The sequence below is a fragment of the Primulina huaijiensis genome, unplaced genomic scaffold (genome assembly GCF_012295235.1).
Source record: "Primulina huaijiensis isolate GDHJ02 unplaced genomic scaffold, ASM1229523v2 scaffold25443, whole genome shotgun sequence".
Classification (NCBI taxonomy): Eukaryota; Viridiplantae; Streptophyta; class Magnoliopsida; order Lamiales; family Gesneriaceae; genus Primulina; species Primulina huaijiensis.
Genome location: NW_027356198.1, coordinates 373,541 through 398,936, shown reverse-complemented (window position 1 = coordinate 398,936; position 25,396 = coordinate 373,541). Strand labels below are relative to the sequence as shown.

General features: G+C 34.3%; 4 protein-coding genes across 8 annotated transcripts in view; all 4 read right to left on the bottom strand.

Moving 5' to 3' along the window:
* The window catches only part of LOC140967554 (uncharacterized), a 60,759-nt gene that overhangs the window by 20,675 nt on the left and 14,688 nt on the right, over positions 1-25,396 (bottom strand). The gene's annotated exons all lie outside the window — the stretch shown is intronic.
* Positions 2,836-6,534, bottom strand: LOC140967533 (uncharacterized). Of its 2 annotated transcripts, XM_073428115.1 has the most exons (4): positions 5,579-6,534; positions 5,264-5,518; positions 3,136-4,595; positions 2,836-3,059 (listed from the first exon to the last, which is right to left on the bottom strand). In XM_073428115.1, the coding sequence occupies exons 1-3, from the start codon at positions 6,408-6,410 to the stop codon at positions 3,175-3,177; spliced, it is 2,508 nt and encodes an 835-aa protein (XP_073284216.1). In that variant the 5' UTR covers positions 6,411-6,534; the 3' UTR covers positions 2,836-3,059; positions 3,136-3,174. The 2 variants fall into 2 exon arrangements, with proteins under 2 accessions (XP_073284216.1, XP_073284215.1); XM_073428114.1 differs by having other exon boundaries at positions 5,264-6,534.
* LOC140967506 (fanconi-associated nuclease 1 homolog) lies at positions 10,227-19,066 on the bottom strand. 3 transcript variants are annotated; one of them, XM_073428055.1, is made up of 15 exons: positions 18,918-19,066; positions 18,698-18,821; positions 18,010-18,512; positions 17,820-17,924; positions 16,933-17,197; positions 16,740-16,802; positions 15,402-15,476; positions 15,180-15,298; positions 13,791-13,861; positions 13,636-13,723; positions 12,735-12,875; positions 12,447-12,670; positions 11,477-11,750; positions 11,115-11,348; positions 10,227-11,011 (listed from the first exon to the last, which is right to left on the bottom strand). In XM_073428055.1, the coding sequence occupies exons 1-15, from the start codon at positions 19,020-19,022 to the stop codon at positions 10,562-10,564; spliced, it is 2,841 nt and encodes a 946-aa protein (XP_073284156.1). In that variant the 5' UTR covers positions 19,023-19,066; the 3' UTR covers positions 10,227-10,561. The 3 variants fall into 3 exon arrangements, with proteins under 3 accessions (XP_073284156.1, XP_073284158.1, XP_073284155.1); XM_073428057.1 differs by having other exon boundaries at positions 12,735-12,848; XM_073428054.1 differs by having other exon boundaries at positions 18,698-19,056.
* LOC140967606 (uncharacterized) lies at positions 19,461-24,523 on the bottom strand. 2 transcript variants are annotated; one of them, XM_073428217.1, is made up of 8 exons: positions 24,097-24,523; positions 23,625-23,836; positions 22,844-23,125; positions 22,358-22,480; positions 21,303-21,453; positions 20,687-20,907; positions 19,864-19,900; positions 19,461-19,779 (listed from the first exon to the last, which is right to left on the bottom strand). In XM_073428217.1, exons 1-8 carry the CDS (start codon positions 24,416-24,418, stop codon positions 19,661-19,663), a joined length of 1,467 nt encoding a protein of 488 aa, XP_073284318.1. In that variant the 5' UTR covers positions 24,419-24,523; the 3' UTR covers positions 19,461-19,660. The 2 variants fall into 2 exon arrangements, with proteins under 2 accessions (XP_073284318.1, XP_073284319.1); XM_073428218.1 differs by having other exon boundaries at positions 20,687-20,859.

The following is a 25,396-nucleotide window of genomic DNA, read 5'->3' as shown; positions in this document are numbered from 1 at the left end:
ATTGTATATTTATATGATAAATTTTCATCATTTAATATTTATTTTGCATATTTTTATTTTTTTAACAATTTTTTATTTGATTTAGTAAATATACTTTTAATTTTCTACGATTAAACTTTCAAATTTAAATCAAAAATTTTGTTATTATGTGTTTAAATTAAAATATTATTATTATTTTTTATTTTTTTGAATTTTTTTCATTAATTTTTTTAAAAAAATTTTAAAAAAAATAAATAAAATTCGGGTTAGGCGGGTTAGACGGGTTGAGTAGGGTTATACGGGTTCGTGTTCGGGTTGGGGGTTTTCGGGTTGCTTCGTGTTCGGGTTGAAAAAAAAATAAAAAAAATTTCGCGGGTTGACTCGAAACCCGACCCAATCCACCCGAGTGACACCCCTAAACGATTCGACTAAAAGTCGAATAGTCGGCCTTCCAAAAAATACAATAATATTGAACAGTAAAAAGAAAAACTTGTAAATTCACTTTCTTATAAACTAATAGATTTATTCACATATTCAGATAAGAAATAGCTAGATTTTCCAATTTTGAAGAGTGATGACCAAAGATCTGCCCTAGTTTTCTTAGGGGGAATATTACAAAGACTAAAATACAACCACATTAAAACGAACACATATCATTATTTGCGTACAAAATCCAACATCATTTATTTATACGATAAACATGTATTTTATAATATCGAACTTTTTTTTTTATTTCAAATCATAAAGTTATAACTGATACATTTCATGTCAATCATTCTCTTAGCAGTAACATATATTATGTATCACCATATATATATGAATAAAACTAAAAAAATCACATGATAATAATAATAATAATAATATAATTGAAATATAAGAGTTTGATGGATCATAGGCAGTGTGCATAATATATTTATGTTCCTACCAAAAGTAAGTGTAGTACAATTATTCGAGCAGACAGAGGAAAAAAAAGAAAGAATCAAATTGGGTGGAACTTTATTAGAATAATTCAACCAAAGGCCGAGCACATACAAACAAGTAGAATATCATATAATAAAATATAATATTATATTATACAATAAAAATAAAAAGAATACAATAGAATAATAATAAAATAAGTATTTTGAACTTCTGATTATGAGAGGCTGCTAATATAGCCTCCAAGTTGTTGTCCCCATAAATAGTTAAACACTGCTGTGTGCGTTGAAAAAAAGAGACATAATATCATGCAGTTAATATCTTGTACTAAATTCTAATATTATATTAATCTGAAAAATTGTCGTATTATTTTCATGAACATAACCATGAGCTCATTATATCACGAGTTTGCCACATAAACTCGAATTCCCGAGAGTACTATTCCCATGTGTTACACTTGGAGTGTTTATTCCACTATAAAGTTGTAAAATTTTAGCCACATATAATCTACACATTATTTCAAATTTTATTAAAATATGAGAGATTCACACTATTTAATGATGTTGAGACATGAAGAAAATTATTCTCGGAAGATTATAGACTGATTCGTATATATATTTACGAGTTTTATATGAAAACTACATATGTAACGCTAAAAATATTTTTCTCACAAAATTTAAAAATTGAGAATGAGCCAAAGACTTGAAAACAGATATTTCTTTGGATGCCTTCTTCACAACCAGACAAGCAACAAAAACTTAAAGGGGAAAAAAGAGGATGAAATTTATTTTTAATTTTTCAAAAATTATAATCAAATAAAATTCAAGATCACTGAGCGATCATTTAGGGGCCTTAGCTGGTGATCCGAGCTGTTTCTTTCTCGACGATGGAGTTTATCCCTCATCATCTCACTGGCTGACCTTGACCCCTGTTATTTTGAAATCATATCTAGTATTTTGAGTTTGCTTCGATTTTGATACCACTCTCACGGCCTACATTGAAACAGTGCTTTACCGGTTGTAGATGTTCAGTCAACTGCTGCGCCTCAACGCATTTCGGATAGAATCAGCGTTAGTTCTGATTTCGAGTGGCATTTCACACGTAATGATTGAAAAATAATGATATCTAGAGTCATGCAGAATCCCGGTGATAATATTAATTGGGGAATAACTTTATGAATGACAACTAACTATTTTGAATAATAATATTGAAAATGAATCGAAGACATAAAATATGAGTAGATTTGGTGAGATTAGGTTGAAAATTCCAACTACCCAAGAAATAAAAGACAAAAATGTAGACCAATTTTCAAATGGCGAATTCATGAAGCATCTTAAAGATTTTACAAAATCCTTGTGAATAGATAAATTGCATGCCTAATCATATATATACACATATACCTTGACGTCAGTACTAATTATTTCTAGATTTTATAATTTTTTAAGCTAATTATATATATATATATTTATTTATTTATTTATTTATTTGTGTCGGTACATGCATGTTTGAAAATAAATTTTTTGGCTACATTTAATTCGAATAAAAAACTAGTCTCACAATCAAATTATATATTATTAAAATGAATTCACGGTCTCTTTGATAATACATATTATGATATATATGTTTTGTTATTCCGTGATCGTGTTTCTTTTTATGTTATATATTTGTAAATATATGATTATATAAATATAAACAGTAAGGCCGGCCTAACCTAAAATCAAATAAGACAACAAAACGTGACCTTTTATTACTTAATTAATTTCGAGCTTACATGAACAAAGAAACAGGAATAATCAATGCAATGCAATTCAATCAAACGAGGCCATCCACTATACAGAAACAAAGTATAATAAAGGAAACAACACGATAAACAAATTTCTAGCCCTTAGATCACAGGCTTAAACTACATACACACTGGATAAATACTTGTCACACAAGAAGATAGTTCGTCTTTGAGCCATTTCCACTTGAATAAATCATGATGACCACCCCGTGTAGTAAAACTGCGAAACAACTCGATGCAAACTGAATAAACACGTAAATTTTTGAGCTTTCTAATGGTTGTAGGACCTTATTTATGAGTAATATATCCGCCACGAAGAGTTTATGCCTGGATCTTTTCTTGAACGAATCTTCTTTTATTCCGTCATTTAAACTGTATGCTGAAAAATAAACGCATGACTATGAGACGATATGGTGAACATGTTGATTTTGTGTAAAGTGAAAAAGGTTACTTACATGGTTGCCTTAGTAAATTTGGTGAGTTTTTTGTGATTACTAGTAAGTTGGAGGAGGTGGAGACGAGTATACATAAACTGGTGGTGGAGGTGACTTTATGGGCGGGGGAGGTGATGTATAGTAGTACGGAGGTGGAGGTGATGGTGAAGGCGGAGGCGGGGACTTGTAAATGTAGTGTGGATGGGGGGAAGGTGGCGGTGGAGAAATGTAGTGGTAGGGAGGTGGAGGAGATGGCGATGGTGGTGGAGGTGATTTGTAGTAGTAGGGTAGTGGCGGTGAAGGAGATGGTGGGGGAGGAGATTTGTAATAGTAGGGAGGTGGTGGAGATGGAGAAGGTGGTGGTGGGGACTTGTAGTAGTATGGATGATGAGGAGGCGATGGCGATGGTGGTGGAGGGGATTTATAATAGTAGGGAGGTGGTGGAGATGGAGAAGGTGGTGGTGGGGACTTGTAGTAGTACGGATGATGAGGAGGCGATGGCGATGGCGGTGGAGGGGATTTGTAATAGTATGGTGGTGGAGGTGATGGAGATGGTGGCGGTGGGGACTTGTAGTAGTATGGATGATGAGGAGATGGAGATGGTGGCGGAGGGGATTTGTAATAGTATGGTGGTGGAGGTGGTGGCGGAGACTTGTAGTGATATGATGGAAGGGGATATGGTGACGGTGGTGGTGGGGATTTATAGTAATATGGTGGTGGAGGTGGTGGCGGTGGGGACTTGTAGTAGTATGGATGATGAGGAGATGGAGATGGTGGCGGAGGGGATTTGTAATAGTATGGCGGTGGAGGTGATGGCGAAGGTGGTGGTGGGGACTTGTAGTAGTATGGATGATGAGGAGATGGAGATGGTGGTGGTGGGGATTTGTAATAGTAAGGTGGTGGTGGCGGGGATTTATAGTAATATGGTGATGGTGGTGGCGGGGATTTATAGTAATATGGTGATGGAGGAGGTGGAGACTTATATATATAGGTTGGCGGAGGAGGAGACTTATAAATATAAACCGGTGGAGGTGGTGGTGGTGATTTATACACATAAGGTGGCGGAGGTGGTGGGGACTTGTAAACATAAGGTGGCGGAGGAGGTGATTTATAAATGTACACCGGTGGTGGTGGGGGTGGCGACTTGTAATAGTACGGGGTTGGGGTCGGCTTTGGCTTATTACATTCTTCATAAGGAGTCTTTGGAGCATAAGCAAATGATTTAGCATATAACACAACTTCATGCTCAGTCTTAGATTTCACTTTGAGCTTGGCTCCTTTCTTTCCCCAATGAAGATTTGTTGGAATTTTGCATTTGGAATCCTTAGGTGGTGCATGGAGCTTAGCCTTGCATGCCTTAGCTCCATATTTTCCATATTCAAATCCTTCGATTGGAATACTATATTTTCCATTTATCTTTGTCTTGCCGTACGCCACAATTTTCTTGTCTCCCACCTTGCATGTCACCTCAACAATTGCACCTGTATGGATATATTATAAAAATATTAAATTAATTTTTTCTATAAATTAATTAGAATGATTAAGTCTTATTTCTTAAACATATGTATTACATTATTAAATAAATGATAGAATTGCTAATTACACATGTGAACTTTTGATTGATTTCTTCAAAAATATAAGCATACTGTTTTTAGATATTTAAATGCAATAATTCAAACAAATAATAAAGGAAATTTTTTAAAAAAATGCGGAGATTAATGGGTCCACTTTGAGCGAAAATTCAAACATCAGACGACTAATGACTTTAACATAAATGCAAGTATTATGTAAATAAATTAAGTATTACATAGAGAATTAAGTTTTGCAATAATATATTCATATTATTATTTAAAACATTTGTTACTTGAAATATTGCCGATAGAAGTAGAAGAACCCCTTTGTTTACGCTTAGTTTTATTGTTGACTGAGTGTATACATTTAGTTTTGAAAAGTTCTTTACAGCTCAATTTTTTTGGAAAAAAATAGAATATATATGCATATATAAGAATAAAGTAAGGTTACATGCATAGCCAATTAATACATCTTTACATGAAAGATTATGTTCCCTCTGTTTATTCTTCTTTTTATTTTCAAACAAAAACAATTAGATAAGCAAGAAATATTAAAATAAATAACGAGAATTGTTTACCTTTGAGATGTTTCTTATCATGAGATTTGATGGGATATGTCCAATCATAGCACTTGTAACAATATACTTTTCCTACAACCTTAACAACCAATGGATGATGTGGAGGGTAGTAAGGGACATGCGGAGGTGGTGGAGATTTATAGTAATATGTAGGAGGGGGTGTCTTCACCGGAGGTGGTGGTGAAACATAGTGATATGGAGGTGGATATGACTTTGTGGGTGGTGGTGGTGAAGTATAGTGGTATGGTGGCGGTGATTTTTTTGGTGGTGGTGGAGATATGTAATAGTATGGAGGCGGTGGTGATGGTGACGGTGGTGGTGGGGATTTGTAGTAGTAATGTGGTGGATGTGATGGTGATGGAGGTGGTGGAGATTTGTAGTAGTAATGTGGTGGAGGTGATGGTGACGGTGGTGGTGGGGATTTATAGTAGTAATGTGGTGGAGGTGATGGTGATGGTGGTGGTGGAGATTTGTAGTAGTAATGCGGTGTAGGTGATGGAGGTGGTGGGGATTTGTAGTAGTAAGGTGGTGGAGGTGATGGTGACGGTGGTGGTGGGGATTTGTAGTAGTAATGTGGTGTAGGTGATGGAGGTGGAGGCGATTTGTAGTAGTAAGGTGGTGGAGGCGATGGCGATGGAGGTGGAGGCGATTTGTAGTAGTACGGTGGAGGTGGTGATGGCGAGGGTGGTGGTGGAGATTTGTAATAATAAGGTGGTGGTGGAGAAGGTGATGGTGGAGGAGGAGACTTGTAATAATATGGTGGAGGTGGTGATGGTGAGGGTGGAGGTGGTGATTTATACACGTAAGGTGGTGGTGGAGAAGGTGAAGGAGGCGGTGGTGATTTGTAGTAGTACGGTGGAGGTGGTGATGGTGAGGGCGGTGGTGGAGACTTATATTCATAAGGTGGTGGTGGTGGAGGAGATTCGTAATAATATGGTGGATGTGGATGTGGTGGTGGTGGTGGTGGAGGAGACTTGTACTCATAAGGCGGTGGCGACTTGTACTCATAAATTGGAGGAGGAGGAGGAGATGAATAAACATAAGGGTCTGCTGATACAATACTAGAAGTAACCAATATAGCCATAGCCACCATGAGCTCCGGCAAGAACCGTCCCCTGGCAGCGGGGCGGTGGCCACGAATCGTCATTCTTTGACCGGAAAATGCCACCAATGCCAACCAATATTTGTGAGTTATAAGTTGCTCTTGGCCTGGTCAACAGAATGACAATGTGCTATTGCACAGCTTTACTTGGGTGGAGATGAACAAAGTTGATTTGTGTATATAAATAGGAGACCGATAGATACATTTATTGGCTCCTCACAATAAAATAATTTATTAAGTCACTTCAAAACAGCTGTAATCTCACATTCTTTAACTCCAATAATCGAACCAATTCGAGTTTTGATTTTCTAATGTTCACCTGCTACGGAATCGCTACATGTACTAATCATATTTACACACACAATTCTTAGTATATATATATTTATATATGACTTGATCAAGTCATTAAACGAACATAATATTTTGCGTGTGTTGATTGAACATAAATAAAATAATCAGTTTGTAAATTTATTTTGATCAATTTATAACCCCCACTAATTTGCTTCACACGCGATACGTAATTAAATTATTTGCACATATTATCAGCATCAACGAACTAGTTTTATTTCATTTATATGTATATAATTTTGATATGTTGTTCATATTTATTTTAAATTAATTCGTATATATATATATATTTTGTCCAAATACGTTTTTTTTTAATTGGATTATTTGACCATGTTAATATTATCTTGATAGTTACATTTGGCAGTAGACGATTGAAAGTTGAGATACTCCACAACAACTGAGGAAGACGTACACTCAATCCAAAAATTCAAAGACTAATTAAATCTTTTATTTATCTAGATTAGTTAGTGTTGCACTGAATTCATTAATATTCATAATCATTGAAGTATTTTTTTATTTGAAAAAAATTTAAATAATCATTTTTGGTGGTTAGAACTGATTGAAACATTTCAATTTCCCCTAGAAGGATTGAAATATTTTTTTTTTGCTATAACTCGATAGTGACTTGAGGTAATAATGTATTCGAGGGTATAAGGTTTGGTGTTTGATGTGAATGATTATACATTAATTAATTATATATTTTGGTTTCATCGAATATTTGATTCAAATTTTACGAAAAGATTAAAATTCTGACGACTAAATTTTAGTACATCTAATTCATTTTTGTTCATAAAATGTTATGTTATCGGGTAGATTTTGTAACTTTTGGAATATTTATATACTTTAATTTAACATTGTAATAAAATAAAATAAATTGATTTTATTTTTATTTTATTATATCAATGTTTTTATGCATATGAATTATTGCAATGTGTGGGGCTTTAATAATTTGAGAAAAGTAAAGGTAAAAAAAAAATAATAATAAACCCACATGGTCATGTTGGAAAAGCAAACCCGCATTCAGAACTATTGCAATCCAAACAGTTTTATATGAATGAGGCAAAAACTTGTCAAATATATTTTCATGGCTCGTATTTTGTGAGACGGGTCTGTTATTTAGATTATCTATGAAAAAGTATTACTTTTTATGCTAACGGTATTATATTTTATTGTGAATATCGGTAGGGTTGATATGTCTCACAGATAAAGATTCGTGAGATTGTCTCACAAGAGACATACTCTATGAATAAATTGAAATAATCCGTCTCAATTGCTCCTATTTTTTTGTAAGTAAATCTTATACGCAATAGAAAATGGCAAAATGCCACACAATGACACAAATTAGAGCAGAAAAATTTTAATTTTAATTTTAATTTTAATTTTAGGCTAAACATATCCCACGTGATTTTCGACCAAAGGTGATTTGAAATGACAGATACTGATTTACAATTAATTATTAAAAAATTCAAAACTATGAGACAATTTATTTACTAAAAAAAATTAATGAAGTCTTCCGAAATTTTTATTTAGGATTTGAATATTTCTCCGAACAATACATATAAGACGGTGCTGTTGCAAGGAAACCGTTGAAAATATGAGAAAATCGAATCCTTGAAAATTAATTTTAATGAATATAAATAGTACAATAATTTTATTAAGTTAATGAAATTAATTTTTGAATCCATGATTGTTTAATAATTAATTAGCGTTAGCTCAATTGATCTGGAAATTGAATGGCATGATTGACGCAGCGATTATGTATTTTTCTTCAATAAATTCACACCAAATATATTTAGATAAAATGTGAATTCAACGTATATATATGTAGATGAATAAATCGTAGTTTTATTAAAAATAAAATAATAAACATCACTTGTAAAAAAAATAACCAAACTATTAATTTAGGATTATTGTTGGTATAAATGTATTAATATTATAGTTTAGTTTTATAAAATAAACACATCACTTGCACAAAAAAAAAAAAAAAAAACTATTAATTTGGGATTATTTGTGGTATGAATATATTAATATTATAGTTTAGTGGGTATTTAGTCTTTCATTAAATGCATGTGATTTCTCGATTATGAGCATCCATGCACATGCATTTAATCAAAATTCGAAGAACATGCACAATCAGAAATAATAATAAATTTTATATTTGTAATAATAATATGGAACTTGAAGAAATCGAATCATATGTAAATGATATACCTACTTTTATATCATAAAATAAATAAAACTTTGATTGAGAATTCCATCTCAAATTCGAGGTTGAAGGCTTTACCTCTAATTAATGAAAAAAATATCCATCTTTACAATTAAGCAATAGTTTTCCTCTACAAATAAAAATTAAAATGTAAAATTACATCTCAAATTCTGTGGTGAAATATCTGTCTTTGAATAATATTTTTCCTACCAGAGTTAATTTCAAATAAAATTACTGATAAAGTCACTTTGCAAATTTTTAAATCTTTAAAAAAAAAATCACCAAAGACATGTTCTGATAATTCATTTAATGACCATTCAGTCCTATGACTCAATGGAATTTAATTTGAGGACATGCTGATCCCTAGACAGAGACATCCCATCACACGAAACAGGACAGAGTCGTCTGCAATTTTCCAAAATAATAATTTTTTATGTAAATATTGTATTATACTCCATATAATTTCGTTGCACTTTCCCAGTAAATATATATCTAATTTCGTTGCACTTGCCCAGTAAAGCCTTGGCTGATATATATATAAATTATAAAACTATTTTTTATATATAACTTATTACAATTAACTTATAATATTATTTTTTATTATGAAAATATCTTAAAATATCAAACATATTAATACCTTTAAATTGTATAAAATAAATCATTCAAATACTTTAACATCTTATTTTTAGAATAAAACCTCACAGTTTAATAAGTGATTTTAGTCCTTATAAAAAAACTGATTCTTAAACACTTTTCACGCTCATGTCACGTCAAAGTAATTCCATACTCGATCTCATATATACATATAGAATTCTGCATATATACATATAGAATTCTGCAGAAAGATAAACTCGTTAAACAACTTATAAGATGTAAAAATTTATAAGTTATTTTAAATAAATTTAATAAAAACCATCTTAATAATTGGAGTCAACGTTCTACAATAGCTAGGTTGATGATTGATGATCCAAAATAGTTTTGATATTGATTTGGTCGGTTAAACCAATGTCTATTTAAATACTAATAATAATGGTATGTGCCGACAGAAATAATAATATAGATTATGCCACTGAGATGTTATTTTTATTTTGTCTAGCAGCTTCGTCTTCCGAAGAACCAATATTTTATATTAGTTTTTAAGTCGAGATTTCCCAATAGTTATTTTCGAAAACAATCAACTTTTTGCAATTTCCTCAACCTTAGAATAATCAGCAATTATGATTTTCAGGTCAACTGGATGTCATCAAAACTTTTTACTGCGCAACAGACTGTCGTAGCCAAAAAGTTATATAACGTGATGTAAATTAACGAAATCGAAGATAAAATAAGAATTTGATAATGGTTTTATGATCGAAAATGTAATGACCATCAACAATTTATTGCTGTCATCCATATTAAATTTTTGAGTTGAATTTTCCCAATCCTTTGAAATTTTTTCTGTGATGTATTATTGGGTGTTCTTGCTGAGGTTTTTGGCTTGGTCACTCCATTCCAATGAAAGAGGACTACAGCCAATCTCTTGTAAAATCCACGCCCGATGTCTGCCTTAACTTAAAAAGTCCAGACAAGATCATCCGATCAAGTCTCTGGAGCTGTATCATGGCTGTGCTTAAAATGAACCACTGTGGTAAGAGTGTGAATGTCATGATATTGGTTCCGGAGCCGGAGTTACCTTGCAAACCTCGACATTGAAGCCACAGTTTATTAGAACTAGCAACCATGCCCGCTGTTGTTCCGAAAGTCGATCATTCGGGCCTTTTACTTCCACGAGCTTTGCTTCGCCTTTATAACAGTCATGGAGGCGCCATAGCAATAAATCAGGCATGCCACTAGACCAGCTGCGGTAATCTTGGGCCAAATGCCGGCAGATTGCGGCAAGAGAGACACCACCCATGCATGTAACAACTGCTCGAAGATCAGATAGTGAATGCTTCTCCCAGTTGACTCCTCGGCAGGCTGTTCCAAAGTGTGATTCCCATGCTGTGATTAATATCTCTTCTGCCATGCCCTCCCGGATTTTGTCCAGGAGTTCTTCTATGAGGCCCTTTCTAGCTTCGTAGAAGTTGTCAGTCTCCAGATCCAAAGGTGCAGTCTGCAAAAGAGTAAGATTTAGCGTGTCCATATGTTCGTTCTGGGGATGGGTAGAGTAGTCCACAGAAGCTATCATGCAGTTTTAATTTGATTGTTTTGTGAACCTGAAATTTGGTGCGGAAGACATTTGGTACATCGGCAAAAATAATATCCCACAGCAAGATCCCAACAATGGTTAGCCAAATGCCACTCTCTGCATGAACACCGTGCCAACCACCACCTTCCCCAGAATAATACTCTAAAGCAAGTTGTTCGACTCCACATTGCTCTCCATCTTCACTATAAAATATGCTCTTCATCCCTGCTTTACGATTTAATGGTTTTCCTTGAATATGAACCTACATTGGCATGATAATCAAATTATTGAGACAGTAGTATCTAAAATCAATCCAGGAAAATAACAACATAGTATTGGTGTATCATTGAAAAGATGAAGCTAAACTTTTTGCATTCAAAATCCATTTACCTCGGCAATCTTCCTCTTAATTGAACTTGAATAACTAGGTATTTTCCAGCGCCTGGGTGGTTTCCCCAACCGTAGTACCCGTCTTTGCAGGGCTACTCTTGAACCTGCACGAACCCATGGATCAAGTAAACCATCTTCGGCAGTTTGTAAACTCTCTTCCAGACGTCCCAAATGTTCCAGATTAACAGAAAGCCTTAGAACCCAATAACCCCGTCTTCCGTCAGAAACGAATGTATTTAGCAGCCGTCTGAGTAAATTGATGGCATCACTATACCTATAAAAGAAAATTGTCAATCGTAACATGCAGCTTGCAAAGTTGCACGAGAGAACCAAGAAATTTTCTAGAAAACAAATAAAGACACAATACAGTGTCACACACTAAAAAGGCATCCGAAAATGGAGTAAAAGCTAAAATCTGAAGGTTGGTTGTTTGGATCTCCTTTCCCTGTGACTTCATAAGTGTGGAAAAGTTCTTGTCCGGATACAAAGTAACAGCACAATTATTTTCCTTCAAATATCTGGAAGTAGTAAGAGTCACGATGCCAACCCCCGCTGCAAGATTCTTTAGAATTCTGATATGAAAAGCCATAGACAATACATTTGGATGAAACAGTTTAACTTCCATTCAGGACATGAGCATCATAATTACAAACAAACATCATGACCAGTGTTGTAGTAAGGGGCCGATGTTAAAGAAAGACAACTGAAGTTAACCAACCTAAAAACTCATATTATTCATCCTTGTTTCTACAAGTTAATTGGACTCACAGAAAAACAAGACATTTCAGGGCCAAGCAACTCCACAATTATTAAATTTCATCATTGCATACACAGTATTCATCGGCTGTTGTGTACCGTATTGCATCGGTTTATCTTAGCAGAGATGAACAGAAAGCAAATGGTAGTATTGTGCTTGGAAACATATTGGCTAGGTCAAGAAACAGGAAAAATATCGTTTAAACACCCTTACCTCTTTTCACGCTCAAGAAACGATACACCCAGTAAGACCACCTTAGAGTAGGTCCATGAGGCTGAAAAGCGTGATACAAAAGATGCCATTGATTTATCAGTTGAATATTTGCCTTCTTCAAAAGAAGTCATCAAGTTTGAAACAGAAATCTCTAGGCATCTCAAAACCGACTCATCATTGCTCTCATCAATAGCCTCGACCATGATTTGTGCAACTTCAACAGACTGCAATAATTATCTATGCAGTCAGGGAGAGACAAAAATAATGCTGACAGTAAATCAAGTGTACCTCTTCAAAAGAAAGCAAGTCACTCCTGTTTGAAAATATCTGTTCAGAGATTATACAGTTGTAAGCAGGATACTTCACAATGCCCAAATCTACGAGTAAAAAAGTTGACAGATCCTGTTCTCCATTAAGGAAGAAAAGCCTCTGTAGTAGGTAAAAATAAATAAATAATGGAACCAAAAGAGAAAAACAAAAAATGGATGTGAGAAGAGTGGACCCATGTCCAAAACGGTAACAAGATGTAATGTCCCAAGGTTGTGAGTAGTGTGGACCCATTTATCCCACCCTTACGGGAGAGGTCTATAACGATAACAACAGGACCGTCTATAAAGAGGTGATAAAGCAATATGCAACAAAAAAAATAGGAGGGCCAAAAAGAGTAAACTGAAAAAATAAAAAACAAACAGAAGAAGATGCAATCTAGTTTCCTAGATACATGAAGTGCAGCAACTAATTTCTGGTTCCTATTCTTGATCAGGAAATGGATTTTATGTGATCCTCGCAGTATGTTAAATATCACTGCTTTTTAACTTTTATAAATGCTTTTTCAGAATATGAACAAGCACAAACTTTTAATAATAAATGTAAACTCTACCTATAGGCTTTCACATATTGCCTTGGAAAAACTTGCAAAAGACCTGGCAAGCAGTCATATAATTCAAGCCCTTGGTTATGACATTTTTAATTGACCCAAATTTATCTAGTTTCGCTCACCATTCCTGGTCAATTAACTTCTTTTCTACAATTGATGAGCTGTTGGGAACAGAGTGTGTCTGATGTAAACAAAGACAAGGTTATACTACAAGAGACACTTTAATCAGCGGCCCAAATGGACGGGTACATAAACAAGGGGGAAAACACTCAACATCAACCAACCAACTTAAAGAAAATGCAAGAAAATCACCTCAATCCGCCATATTAAAGATTCAGCTAATGGTGATACCCGAACACAAGTACCAGTTCTTGCCAAAAAGAAAGTTTGGAGCTTGGTGCTGCATAAGACATTGAAGGCCAGTTAGATCAGAAATACACCTACCTATGATGAGTAAATTCCCATACCAGAGGTCACCCTTGCATGAAGATAGAAGCAAATTGATCATATCCTTCTTTCTCGTACCTTGATTGCGTTTCTGAATATTGGTAAAGTAAAAAGAATCATAAATTTATGAGAAAATATGAAGAGTTGAGAACTGTAGATATAAACAGTATGTTAAACACAGACTCCAAATCTTTATTGTTGTACAAGTGCAAGTGATTTATTAGCTCCACAAATACAAAGTTTCAGAGCATGATGAGAAAATCGCATTGAATCTCGCAGATGACTAAGATGTCAATTAAACAAGGTAGAATTTCTTTGGTTTAAAATTTGAGAAGTTCAAGAACATGGTCATGCTATAATTAGAAATACATATAGCAGCTAAACCCAGGGTAATACTGTGTCACCACTTTTCCATTAGTAAGAATGCGGGAATGTAAATAATCCTTGAGATGTCATGAGAAAAATGGGCCATGTTTCTTATGTGATAGATCATATTCACTTAAACTATAATATGATAAAACAAACACAAATTGCCAAGTGTATCCAATTATGAAACCACCGCAACTTAGTATGCTTAAAGCAATAACTCTAACTCTCAACAAATAGCAAGAAGTGCCGGGCGTGCACTAATAAGAGAGAAATGCTTCATTTACCTTTTCAACCAGTCATTTTAGCAACGCAAATCATAATGGAGACCATTTTCAAGTTATACATTGAATCAAGAAAAGGACAAGGCAAACAACACCAGCCATTCAATGACGAACAGAACCAAACATATCTATAACAAGAGTAGCTACTCATTGGGCGCTAATTAGGACTGCCTACAGTGCTACAAAGTAGCTTCATATAACTTCTTTATTGCAGAACTACAAATACTTCTGTGTGTGATCCTGATTAGATCATAACAACATGATACAAAATATGTGGCTCATATCTGCCCACACAGTTAGTCTCCTTCTGTATAGTCACCAAAAGTCTATACTAACTTTAGGAGCATAAATCATGGTGTCAACACAAATCAGAGTGAACCATCCATTATGCTCTATTTCTTTGGGCAGAAGTTTTCCTGAATCGGTAGTAAATGAGGCATCTTCTGTAAAAGAAATAACTGAAGATCATTGAATGAAGTACTAATAAGGACATTGGTCAACTTATTAAGCTCATCGTCCACATTAGATTCAAATATTCCAAGAGTTCGATAAAAAAAACATAACATGGTACAAAATATGTGGCCCGTATCTGTCCACACAGTAAGTCTCCTTCTGTGTAGTCACCAGAAGCCAATACTAACTTTAGGAGCGTAAACCATGGTGTCAACACAAATCTAGAGTGAACCATCCATTATGCTCCATTTCTTTGGACAGATGATTGCACATATATAAACAACATATAACATTTTATGAACAAACCTTGTTAAGCATGTTCAAAGCCTCCCGTAATTCATCCGTGTTAAGCACATTCAAGACCTCCTCTAAGTCATTGTCATCTACTTCATTCTTCGATGGAAAGACACATACGTATCCTGGCTCTTTATTAGCCCAATACCAATAAAATCTATTCAAGCTCTATTCAACTTCATAAAGAATGCATGTCTAAAATAAGTGTTTTAACTCGATTAAAGATATTTTCACCTGAGAGACCCTTTATTGCCTCAGTCAAATCAGCTACCTCAGGGTATGAGACATTTGATATTCGAAACCATGGCCCTGAGAGAAGAAAACCAATAATTTTTCTGACAATTAAGATATTATAGGCAGAACCTAAAAGATCCCTACCACAGCAACAGTAAAACATTAAACATGTCACTTTAGCAATTGCACGTCACTAGAAAACAGGCATGCCGAAATTTTAAAGCAAACATGATACTGCATTAATGATTTTGCAGCTTCACAATAAAGTAACAATAACATATATGTAAATCTTGGACACAATCAATTAACAGATTTTTTTCATAGGTCTTCAGCACACAGGAAAGAACTCTTTCAACTTTATTTTTCCAAAGTACAAGTGAAACAAGAAACTTTACTTTAAATAGTTTCCAACTTCAATAACAATTGGAAAACCCTCTTTTGTTTACCATAGGATAATAAACTGACAATAGAAGTTTTGCAGAACAAAACAGCTGAGCAGTCGTGTTACCATGTCAGCTTCTAATTTCTAAATGTCTATGCTAGCGATTATGCTAGCGATTATCAAACTTTATTTCAGAAGGATAAGGATAGGGAAATGAAGTCAAAGCGGGCGTAAAGTAAGGTTTAAGGGATACTTTGCTTTTTAACCAATTGACAATTATAAAATGGACAGTATTCCCTCTAAACTTACAATCCATCCAAAGTCCAGAAATCTCCAAAGCTGTAGAAAATACATGAAGCCTCCAATTCATAAGGAGGATTATGTTACAGCTTTTTGGTGGACAAAATTCAATAATATTTTCAAGTCAAGAAATAAATTACTAAGATTTGAGTTTAATATACTTAAGAATGAACATAGTGCCAAGATAAATTCACAATCATCCATAACTCACTCAGCTTGAACATATCAATTTGATTCTCTTTGGAATAGACAATTGGCAAAGGAATCTGTACGAACTTGTCATCTACTTAGGGTACGTTTAGATGGGCTGATGGGATATGATGGATAAACAATATTGTGATTATTAAAACAGTATTGAATAAATAATAACATGTTTGGTTTGATTACATTTGAGATATGATAAAATTAGATTTTTATACTTTTTAATAATTAACAAAAAAATAAACAAATATATGAAGGATATTATGATATTTTTGTATTCCATGATTTGATTGACGCGAGATAAATAATCAACACATAAAATTGCAACCATACATATGATGGGATTGGATTATCCAAACAACCAAACATAACCTTACTATATAGAAAGAATTTGTGGCATCAGTTGTACAAAACCTAAAAGAATATTGACAGTAAATAACTGGTTGGTGTAAAACCTTTTCGTGTGTAAAGCCGAGCAAAAAGTCTCTGGCTATCATCTGAAAGCAATATAAATGATTCTGCAAGTGAAAAAATGCACACACATTATAATCATCTGGCTATCATCTTGTGGATCGCTCATCCACTATCTTTGTAAACTTCTCTATTATTATAATAAAATCATAGTTTTCGATCAAAAAAAAATAGTACCTAAGAAAGACTTCTCACTGATGGTGAAAACATGTGCGCTACTCTTTAAAACCTCTAGTATAATCAGTACCATATTATGCTGATATCTAATCATCCCAGGGCTACTAGTCTTGGCAAGTTCAACAGCATTTAAAACATGTCTCCATAAAGTCATAAAATCTTGAACATTATCGCGATATTTTTTATCGCATAAGTGCACATTTTTGCATACAATTTGAATAGGAACAGCAGCGCGATAATCTTTTGGAACAAATGTTATACTTCCCTGGAAAAATACACAAGATTATAACTGGTGAATATCAGCAATCAGGAGAGAAATTGTTTCAAACTAGAAAAATATCTGACTATCTGAGAAATAAAAAATCTACAAGTACAAGGGGGGTGCGACCGTGCGTGCCTAATCTCAACACTTGTACTGTAGAATAAAGATTAAAGCATGTGGAGAAAAAGTAATAACGTTCTTCCACAGAGATTGGGCCAGAGGGAAAGTTGATATAATAAAAAAATCTAATAAACATATCCATTTTCAAATTTTAAACATACTCAGTATACCATTGACAGAACCACAAGATTATTTCTGTCAACGGGATTCTCAAATAATAACAGAAAAGAAGTAATCTTCAATAATAACCTTCTGCGAACAAATGATTTAATCTCAAGACATCATTAAAAAGAAGAGGATTATCAGAAAGTCATTGGTGCATTTGTCAGAGAAAAGATTTGACGGATATTCAAGTTGCAATATCTTTAATGGCAACAGAAAAAAAAACACTCTAGCACCTTGCAATATCCCAACATTCATGATTCAGAAAGTATTGGCTCTATGATGCAAAGCAAATTCGATTCTGATATTCAAAATATATATTCCACAAACAGAGGCCCAGTACCTCCAAGGTCAAGTCAAACATGCATATCAAAGGAGACAAATACTGAGCCAACTCTCGAGGTAAATAACCCAGCACATTATTGTCATCAAAATCTGCATAAATTACCTGGTCAAAGGGGGATATAACACTTATATAAATCAAGAATTGATTGTAAATCAACACAACACAAAAAAGGAACGGAAAGCTGAACCTTGATGGCGTTTGGATCCTTAAAGTTATCAGGATCTCTAGAGAGGCATATCCTGGATTCAGGATCTAGCTCCTCTCTTCGACCATACCTGCGCCCAACGATGAAAGTTGGAATGAACACCTTCGAGATGTCGAAATCATCCAAACAATCCTCCAGCATATATTTAGCCCTTTTTGAAATCAATGGTCGTGACGCAGGCTCCTCATAGTCAGATTCATTAGGAAACGGATTTCCAATAGAACTTGCAGTTGGATTCTTCCTCGAAGCAAGCAAACCGTAAGTTGACTCTTCTTTCTCATTTCCACAACCTCCAAAACTATCTGACTCATTTATGTCATGTATTTTATCACGAGTGCTACTGGCAATGGGATTACTATGATCAAGGTGTTGTCCGGCCGGCTGAAGGTCACAGTTACCTTTAACTTTTGACCTAGAGAAGCTCAACTGAAGAAGCGTAAGCTGGCTTAGTTTGCGTTTACTCCCTCCTTTAGCAAGGCACACATCTGAAATCATAAAACACACTTTAAATTGAAGTCTAGACAAATAAAAGCACTGATGATACTGCATTGCATATAATTGCTAATAAATTTAAAAAATTCCGACAACAACAAAAAAAAAAAACAAATAGACGAACAAAGTTGGATGCCTGATCTTGACACGAACAGATACAACATTGCACACATCTAACCTAGATGGGAATTGATACTGGCGTTATCTTGAGCAGGAAACTTGGTTCCACAGACCGGACATTTCTCCGATTCTGAGGCAAAACCAGAACTTTCTCCGATTGCATCCTTCTTCTGCTTTTCATCCTGTTCGTACAAATAAAATAACATTTTTGCCATAAATTTAGCGAAAAAGCAAAAATTCAGACACGAGCAGTATACTGAAATGTGAAGTAGATTAACCTGAGATGACGACAGCGATGAGGAAGAGAGAATGGTACGGCGATTGGGTAGGAAACGGCGTCGTTTCCCGATTAACCGGACCAAGCTTTCGCGGCCCGTTAGCATGTCTTTTTCTTTATTTGGGATTGGCGGCCAAGGCTTAACTCAAGTTATACGCATTCCCGATTTTAATTATTTAATCCAATTCAATTTAATTTAATTATATGAAAAATGACAGTAAACAATTTATTTTGTTAATTTATTTTTAATTCAAAACATCATTCAAAATTTAATAATATTAAAAAAATTATGAAAAAATCGTGAATATTTAATATAATCATATTTTTCTAACAGTTCCTTAAAAAAATTTATAGGGGCATGATTTCGTTTCAATGAAACGGGTTATAGAATACAACAATGGTCATTTGATCTATCGTGAAGATAACGTCGTCAAGACAGGTGACTTGATCCACATTTTAAAGTTTGAGATCGAGCAGTTAACCGTATAATCGGATAATTTTTAAAATAAAAACTGAAATAAAGTAGAGCAGATAACCAAAAAAATGTTCAAAAATTTCCAAATCTTAAATAATCAAGACCAAAACAAGATAACTCCATTAACCATTTCATATTCCAAATAAATTTTTTGCCCGCGACCTACAAATTATATTCGAAAGATAAGATTTTGGTTCAAATGGTATTTTGATCACAAAAAACTTTCATATGCAAATTAAGGAGATTCTCTGTAGTCGCCAAGAGATCATCTACTCCAGAAACACTTGAATTCTGTCGCCCATTCTATCTTTAAAATCCAACAACTGCTTGCCGCCTTCTTCTAAAGCTGCATCATCCAATAACTCCTTCATGTTTATGCCCCCAAAAGCTGTGCACAAGCAAACAGTAGGCATTTCATATATAATTCTGGTGGTTTAAAAAAAAAATACTGAATTTTTTAACTAGTCAGAACCTGGAATTGTGTTGGTGATTCCATTCAAAAAGCCTGCCTGAAAACAAAAGATAAAATGTGTACTTGAGATGAGAAATATAATCATGAGAGCCTCGTCTTGGAGAATTCTCAACCCAAGAACTTGACGTTCAGACCAGCTAACTACGTACTTCAAACACATAATTTCTCAAAAAAAAAAAAACAAAACAAAAGAAAAAGAGGTATTTCACATGCTGGCTTGTGTTTACCTATGAAATATGTAACCCGATAAGCTTCGATATATTAAAGAGTATTATGTCTGTCAGAAGGTAGGAACAGATAATAGTTCAGCTCCACCATATGGAGAATATTCGGAAGCTATTACAAAGCTCTATCTGGCATGTGATTCTTACAATCAGCCTCTTTGGGTCGCCATTTAGAGTGTAGTCAACCTAGTATAAGCTAATATACTCTGATTTTACAGTAACAAAAGCTTTCCAAATAAACCAAACTGCAAAACCCAAAAAGAATTGGCAAAAAACTAGTCAGACTTCAGCCTACAGAATTGAGCTTGGCAAGGACAAGAAAACAGCTAGATTTGTCTAAAGTTGGTTATTGGTTCTTGTACTCATTAATTTGAGCAAACATCCTGGTTAAAAAACCAAAAGATCAAATCATTTAAGCAAAACCTATTGTGTATATGATTGTTTTATACATATAAAGAAAAACTTTAGATTATTTTCTGTTGTTCCAGACATAGAGCACGCAGGGCTTTGAATCCAAATAATCATTGCCCAATTCAACTAAGTCGTCATGAGTAGGAATGAAAAGATAGCTTGGAATATAGAAAGGACAAAAGACTTACTGGTATTCGGACATCAAGTCTTTCAGATCCATCTCTTCCAGTTATTTTGACTCTTAACTTCCGGGACCAAATGCCGGAGAAAGGGCCCTCAGAACCATCTGCATCATAGTTACGGTACTTTTCAGGAGTTAATACTTCCACCACAGCTTCATAGGCACTCTGATTGCTCTTATCTACATCGGGTTGAATAGAATGAGATGTGCTGCTTGTGGAGGAATAACCTAGATTTAAATAAATTTTCCGTGTGGGCTACTCTTGGGCAGCGTACTAACTTTAGTGAAGGAAAGTAAAAGTTTCAGAAGACACAAGAATTGGTTGAGGTTTTGAAGAATAAATCGCATCAAGATCTTCAAATATTCTCAGAATTCCAAAGGGATGACTCACAATTTCTTGGACACCTTATATTTTTTCGAATCATTGCTGTTTACCAGTTAATTGACTTGAATAAAATAGCATAATAAACAACCACACTGTGAACTATAAATCGATTTGGTTAAAGAGATAACTACTGTGACCAGTATCAGAAATTTTTAGTGGAATTCCTATTTGTTCGATCTAATTAAAGCAAGCATGCTTTAACCACCAGAACTGTTCTGAAATATTGGCTTTTGATTACCTCTCTCCACAGAAAGTTGGTTGATCTTGGTGTCATATCGCAACTCTTCTTCGTAATAGGTATTAAAACCCAAAATTTCTTTAATTTCTTCAAAAGATGGCATGTTTCCAGGAGAAGGCATACGACCTCCTTTAATAGCCAACAATGCATCCTGTAAGACAGTCAATGAAATTATGCACCAGTGAACTTAGCAATGTTGTAAAATAGGACAGGATACACAACAGCCAAGGCTAAAAAAGGGTTGTGAAAGTATCAGATTTTAAATCAATTTTAATTTGAATCGAAGCTACTTCAGAAATATTCGAATTCAACCCCTGCGTGGAAGGTCAAATATTGATGAGGAGAAACAATTAATTTTCAACCAAGTGCTAAGAATATAGTTGTCTATGAATTTTTACAGTAATTTCACTTAAGTATATGAATACAAAACTCAAACTCAACCCTAGAACTTATGTCAACAGACTCACTCCCACACTAACTGGATTGCCTTGACACCCCGATGAGGCAGATGGTGTTTGCTAATTGTAAAACATGATAAAGCGAACACCAAGGTCCTGCAAATTTACGGGGTTCTTAATTTTTTTCAAAGGGAATAGTACTGATAATTTGAGCAGTATATAAAGTACATACTTGGAAAAAAACGAAACAATGTTAGGAAACAAGGAGTGAGGCCAGACTCCAACTAGTTCATAAATGAACACAATACAAAGCATGACACAAGATCTAATTAGCATAACTAGTTATACAAAGCATGGGAAGAAAAGAAAGAACTTTCCAAAAGAACATAATTATATTTCACTTGAGAATTTTCAAGAATCTTGGCTGACATCATCCACATTTTGGTGTTTAAATTCAGTCCATCTTCTAACCAGATGGAAACCCGTAGATAAAATCATCACGGTCGAAAAGAACATTATTCCACACTTCTGTGATATCAAATATATGGTTCTACTAGTCCAATTTGACCAAAGCCAATGGCTGTTTTTAATTTCACTTTATAGACTCAAACCCACTCGATTTACTTAGCACATCAAGGAAAGAAAGAACTGAAATACCTGCATTGCACGAATGGACACACCCATCAATGACAATGGATATGCCACCAGTTTGTATCCAACATCAGCAAGCTCAATAGGACTAAGTATTGGGGTCCTTCCGCCCCCTTCAAGCATGTTGGCCTGAACAAGATATACATCCATAAGTAAAGTTTCATCCACGCTATACGAATGTAGTTAAGTAATAATGTCACACACACGTACATATATGTGTGTGTGTGTGTGTGTGTGTGTGTGTGTATTATGTATGTATGTATGTATATACTCACAGAAGGCTAGCCATATTACCTTGCCAACGTCTAGTTATTAACCTTGCCAGCAGCCAGTTTTCAAACAGTTATAAACAGCTAGTTGGAATTTGGAAAGTACTTTAATAGTTTTGCTTTCAAACAAAAGATATAAAATTTGCATATGTCCAACAAGTAGAACATGACAGCTGCAACTATGAGATGTATAGGCACTAATTCACTAACTAATATGGCATACCATTTTTGGAACCAAAGGGGAAATTTCACAGAAGGCCTTCATCTCTTCTTTTGAAACAAGAGCATCAATAAATAAAACATCAGCTCCTGCATCGGCAAGAGCACTAGACCTCCAAAGTGACTCTTCCAACGACACAGCTTGACGAGAATCGGTCCGTGCTACTATAATGATGTCAGAACCACACTCTTTTCGAGCATCAACTGCTGCTTTTATTTTCATCACTGCTTCCTCTCTAGGAACAACTCTTCGACCCTGTGTATGACCACAAGCCTTGGGAGAAACCTGTAGAGCACCTCCTTTAAAAGTAGTAGAAGAAGAAGAAGATATTAACAAGGTAAAAGGAATGTTAACTACAATAACTGATCATATTGGGGTTTGGTAGAATGTCATGCAAAAAAGACTTCGATATAACAGTAGACAATGTATTGCTGGCGATGACAACAAATAAGCACTTATATGATGGGCAACAAATGATTACTGCCAGATATTAAATTACGAACAACTTTTCCTTTCATTGTTTACATGTGCCAAATCACTTGCCAATGGAAATTTGGTTTTACCAAGTATTTCGAAACTACAATATTTTTCAAGCTTATTTAAGACAAAACCACAAAAATGAAGCTAGAGTACCCTTCAGAATGCCCAACTTTATTTCCTTAGTGTTATACATCCAAAAGGCAAGAAATGTTAATCAAAATAGCCACATACACAGCGTTGAGAGTGAAATAAGGTAAAAATAAAATATGACATATCAAAAAGAAATCTTTTCAGTGGTATTTACCTGATCTTCTAGAATAATTCCAGCAAAGCCAGCTTTGATATATCCTTTGACAGTTCTCTTCACGTTCATTGCATTCCCATATCCATTATCCCCGTCCCCAATAATTGGTATAGACACAGCTTCAGTTATTTGCCGTCCTTGATCCACCATCTCTCCGAAAGAGATTAGTCCAGCGTCAGGCAATCCTAACCGGGCAGCTGATATTCCAAATCCTATGAATTAAACATATTATTTTATTCTCCCTATAAATGTTAAGCCCGAAGATTACTTGGCATAACATAGCTCATAGTTTTCACCTCAAATTCAAACTAATCATATCAACCACGGCATCACGAAATAACTTGAAATTCTCATAAGACTTAAATGTGTAATATTTAGGATAGAACAGCAATCCACCCACCAATGTGGCAATTGGCGTAAATTCACACATACGTGATAGCCAGAAAGCGTCAATAGGAATCAAACAAGTTACCAGTAGTGAAGCAGAAATCAAAACCAGCTCTCTCGACGAGCTTAGCGCTGAGAGCATCGAAACAAGCTGGGCCCAGATGAATCCCAGGAGATTCCAGAACCCTCCGAAGCAACTTCACCGGAGACCTGACGACGTCATCTCCAGCCGGCACCCTCCCTCCTCCGTAGCTACTCGAGGAAACCCGAGTTAGCGACCATGTTCTACCACTGCTCATACTGGTAAATGCAGATTTGAAACATGAATTCATTGAAAACGGACTTGAAATTGGATTCTTGAGATTTAGATAAGGGCGATCGTGGAAGGATGGGGAAGAAATGATCATGGTTGGCAAACTTTTTTGCGGCACTCACTCTGTTTAGTGTAGTATCGTCGTATTTATAAATATGTCCAATTCTCGGGTTCTTCTTTTACATACACTAGCAGTGGCTTCGCTGCATTCTTGTCGAGGAAAAAATATATATATCTAACGTACATATAAATATATGACTTCTGATTGTGAATTTTCTAATATACCATTGTTTATTTAATTTAGCAAATTAAATCAATAGTTTTTTTATGAGTTCTTTTGTAATTTAATGTATATCTTAAATGGCTTTGAATATTAATGTGAATTTTCTAATATACCCTTGTTCATTTAATTTAGCAAATTAAATCAATAGTTTTTTATGGGTTCTTTTGTAATTTATTGTCTATCTTAAATGCCTTTGAATATTAATGCATATTGAATTTATCAATTTACCCATTATTTTTCTTTGTTGCTACTAAAATTTGTTACTAAAATAAGTGTATTTTTTTATGATTGCTAATGAATATTTAATATTTATATCTTATCTTATCTTTTATTTTACATATAAATACGTCAATTTTATAATAAGTTGATTTTAAAATATGAACTAAGAAGCATCATATATGTTATAGATATTGAAATATGTTAAAGATTATTTCTAAGAATATTTTTTTAACGTAAAATTATTATGTGATTGCATTTTTTCAATATTTTTCTGAAATTATTTTTTAATTGTGATTTTGCTACTTGTACCTCTCATTGCGGAGGTAGAAAACCTTATACCATGTATGGATATATAACTCGCTTTACATTACATACATAAAAAACAATTTTTTCTCTTTTCTACGTATTAATTAATTTATCATTATATATGATGAATTTATATATATAAAAACTATTTTTCACATTTCAAAATAACAAAATTGTTATTTAATATTACTCACTTATTAAATTTACTAAGTTATATTAACCAATTCATGGTGCATTATTACTATGATTTTAATTTAATAGAAC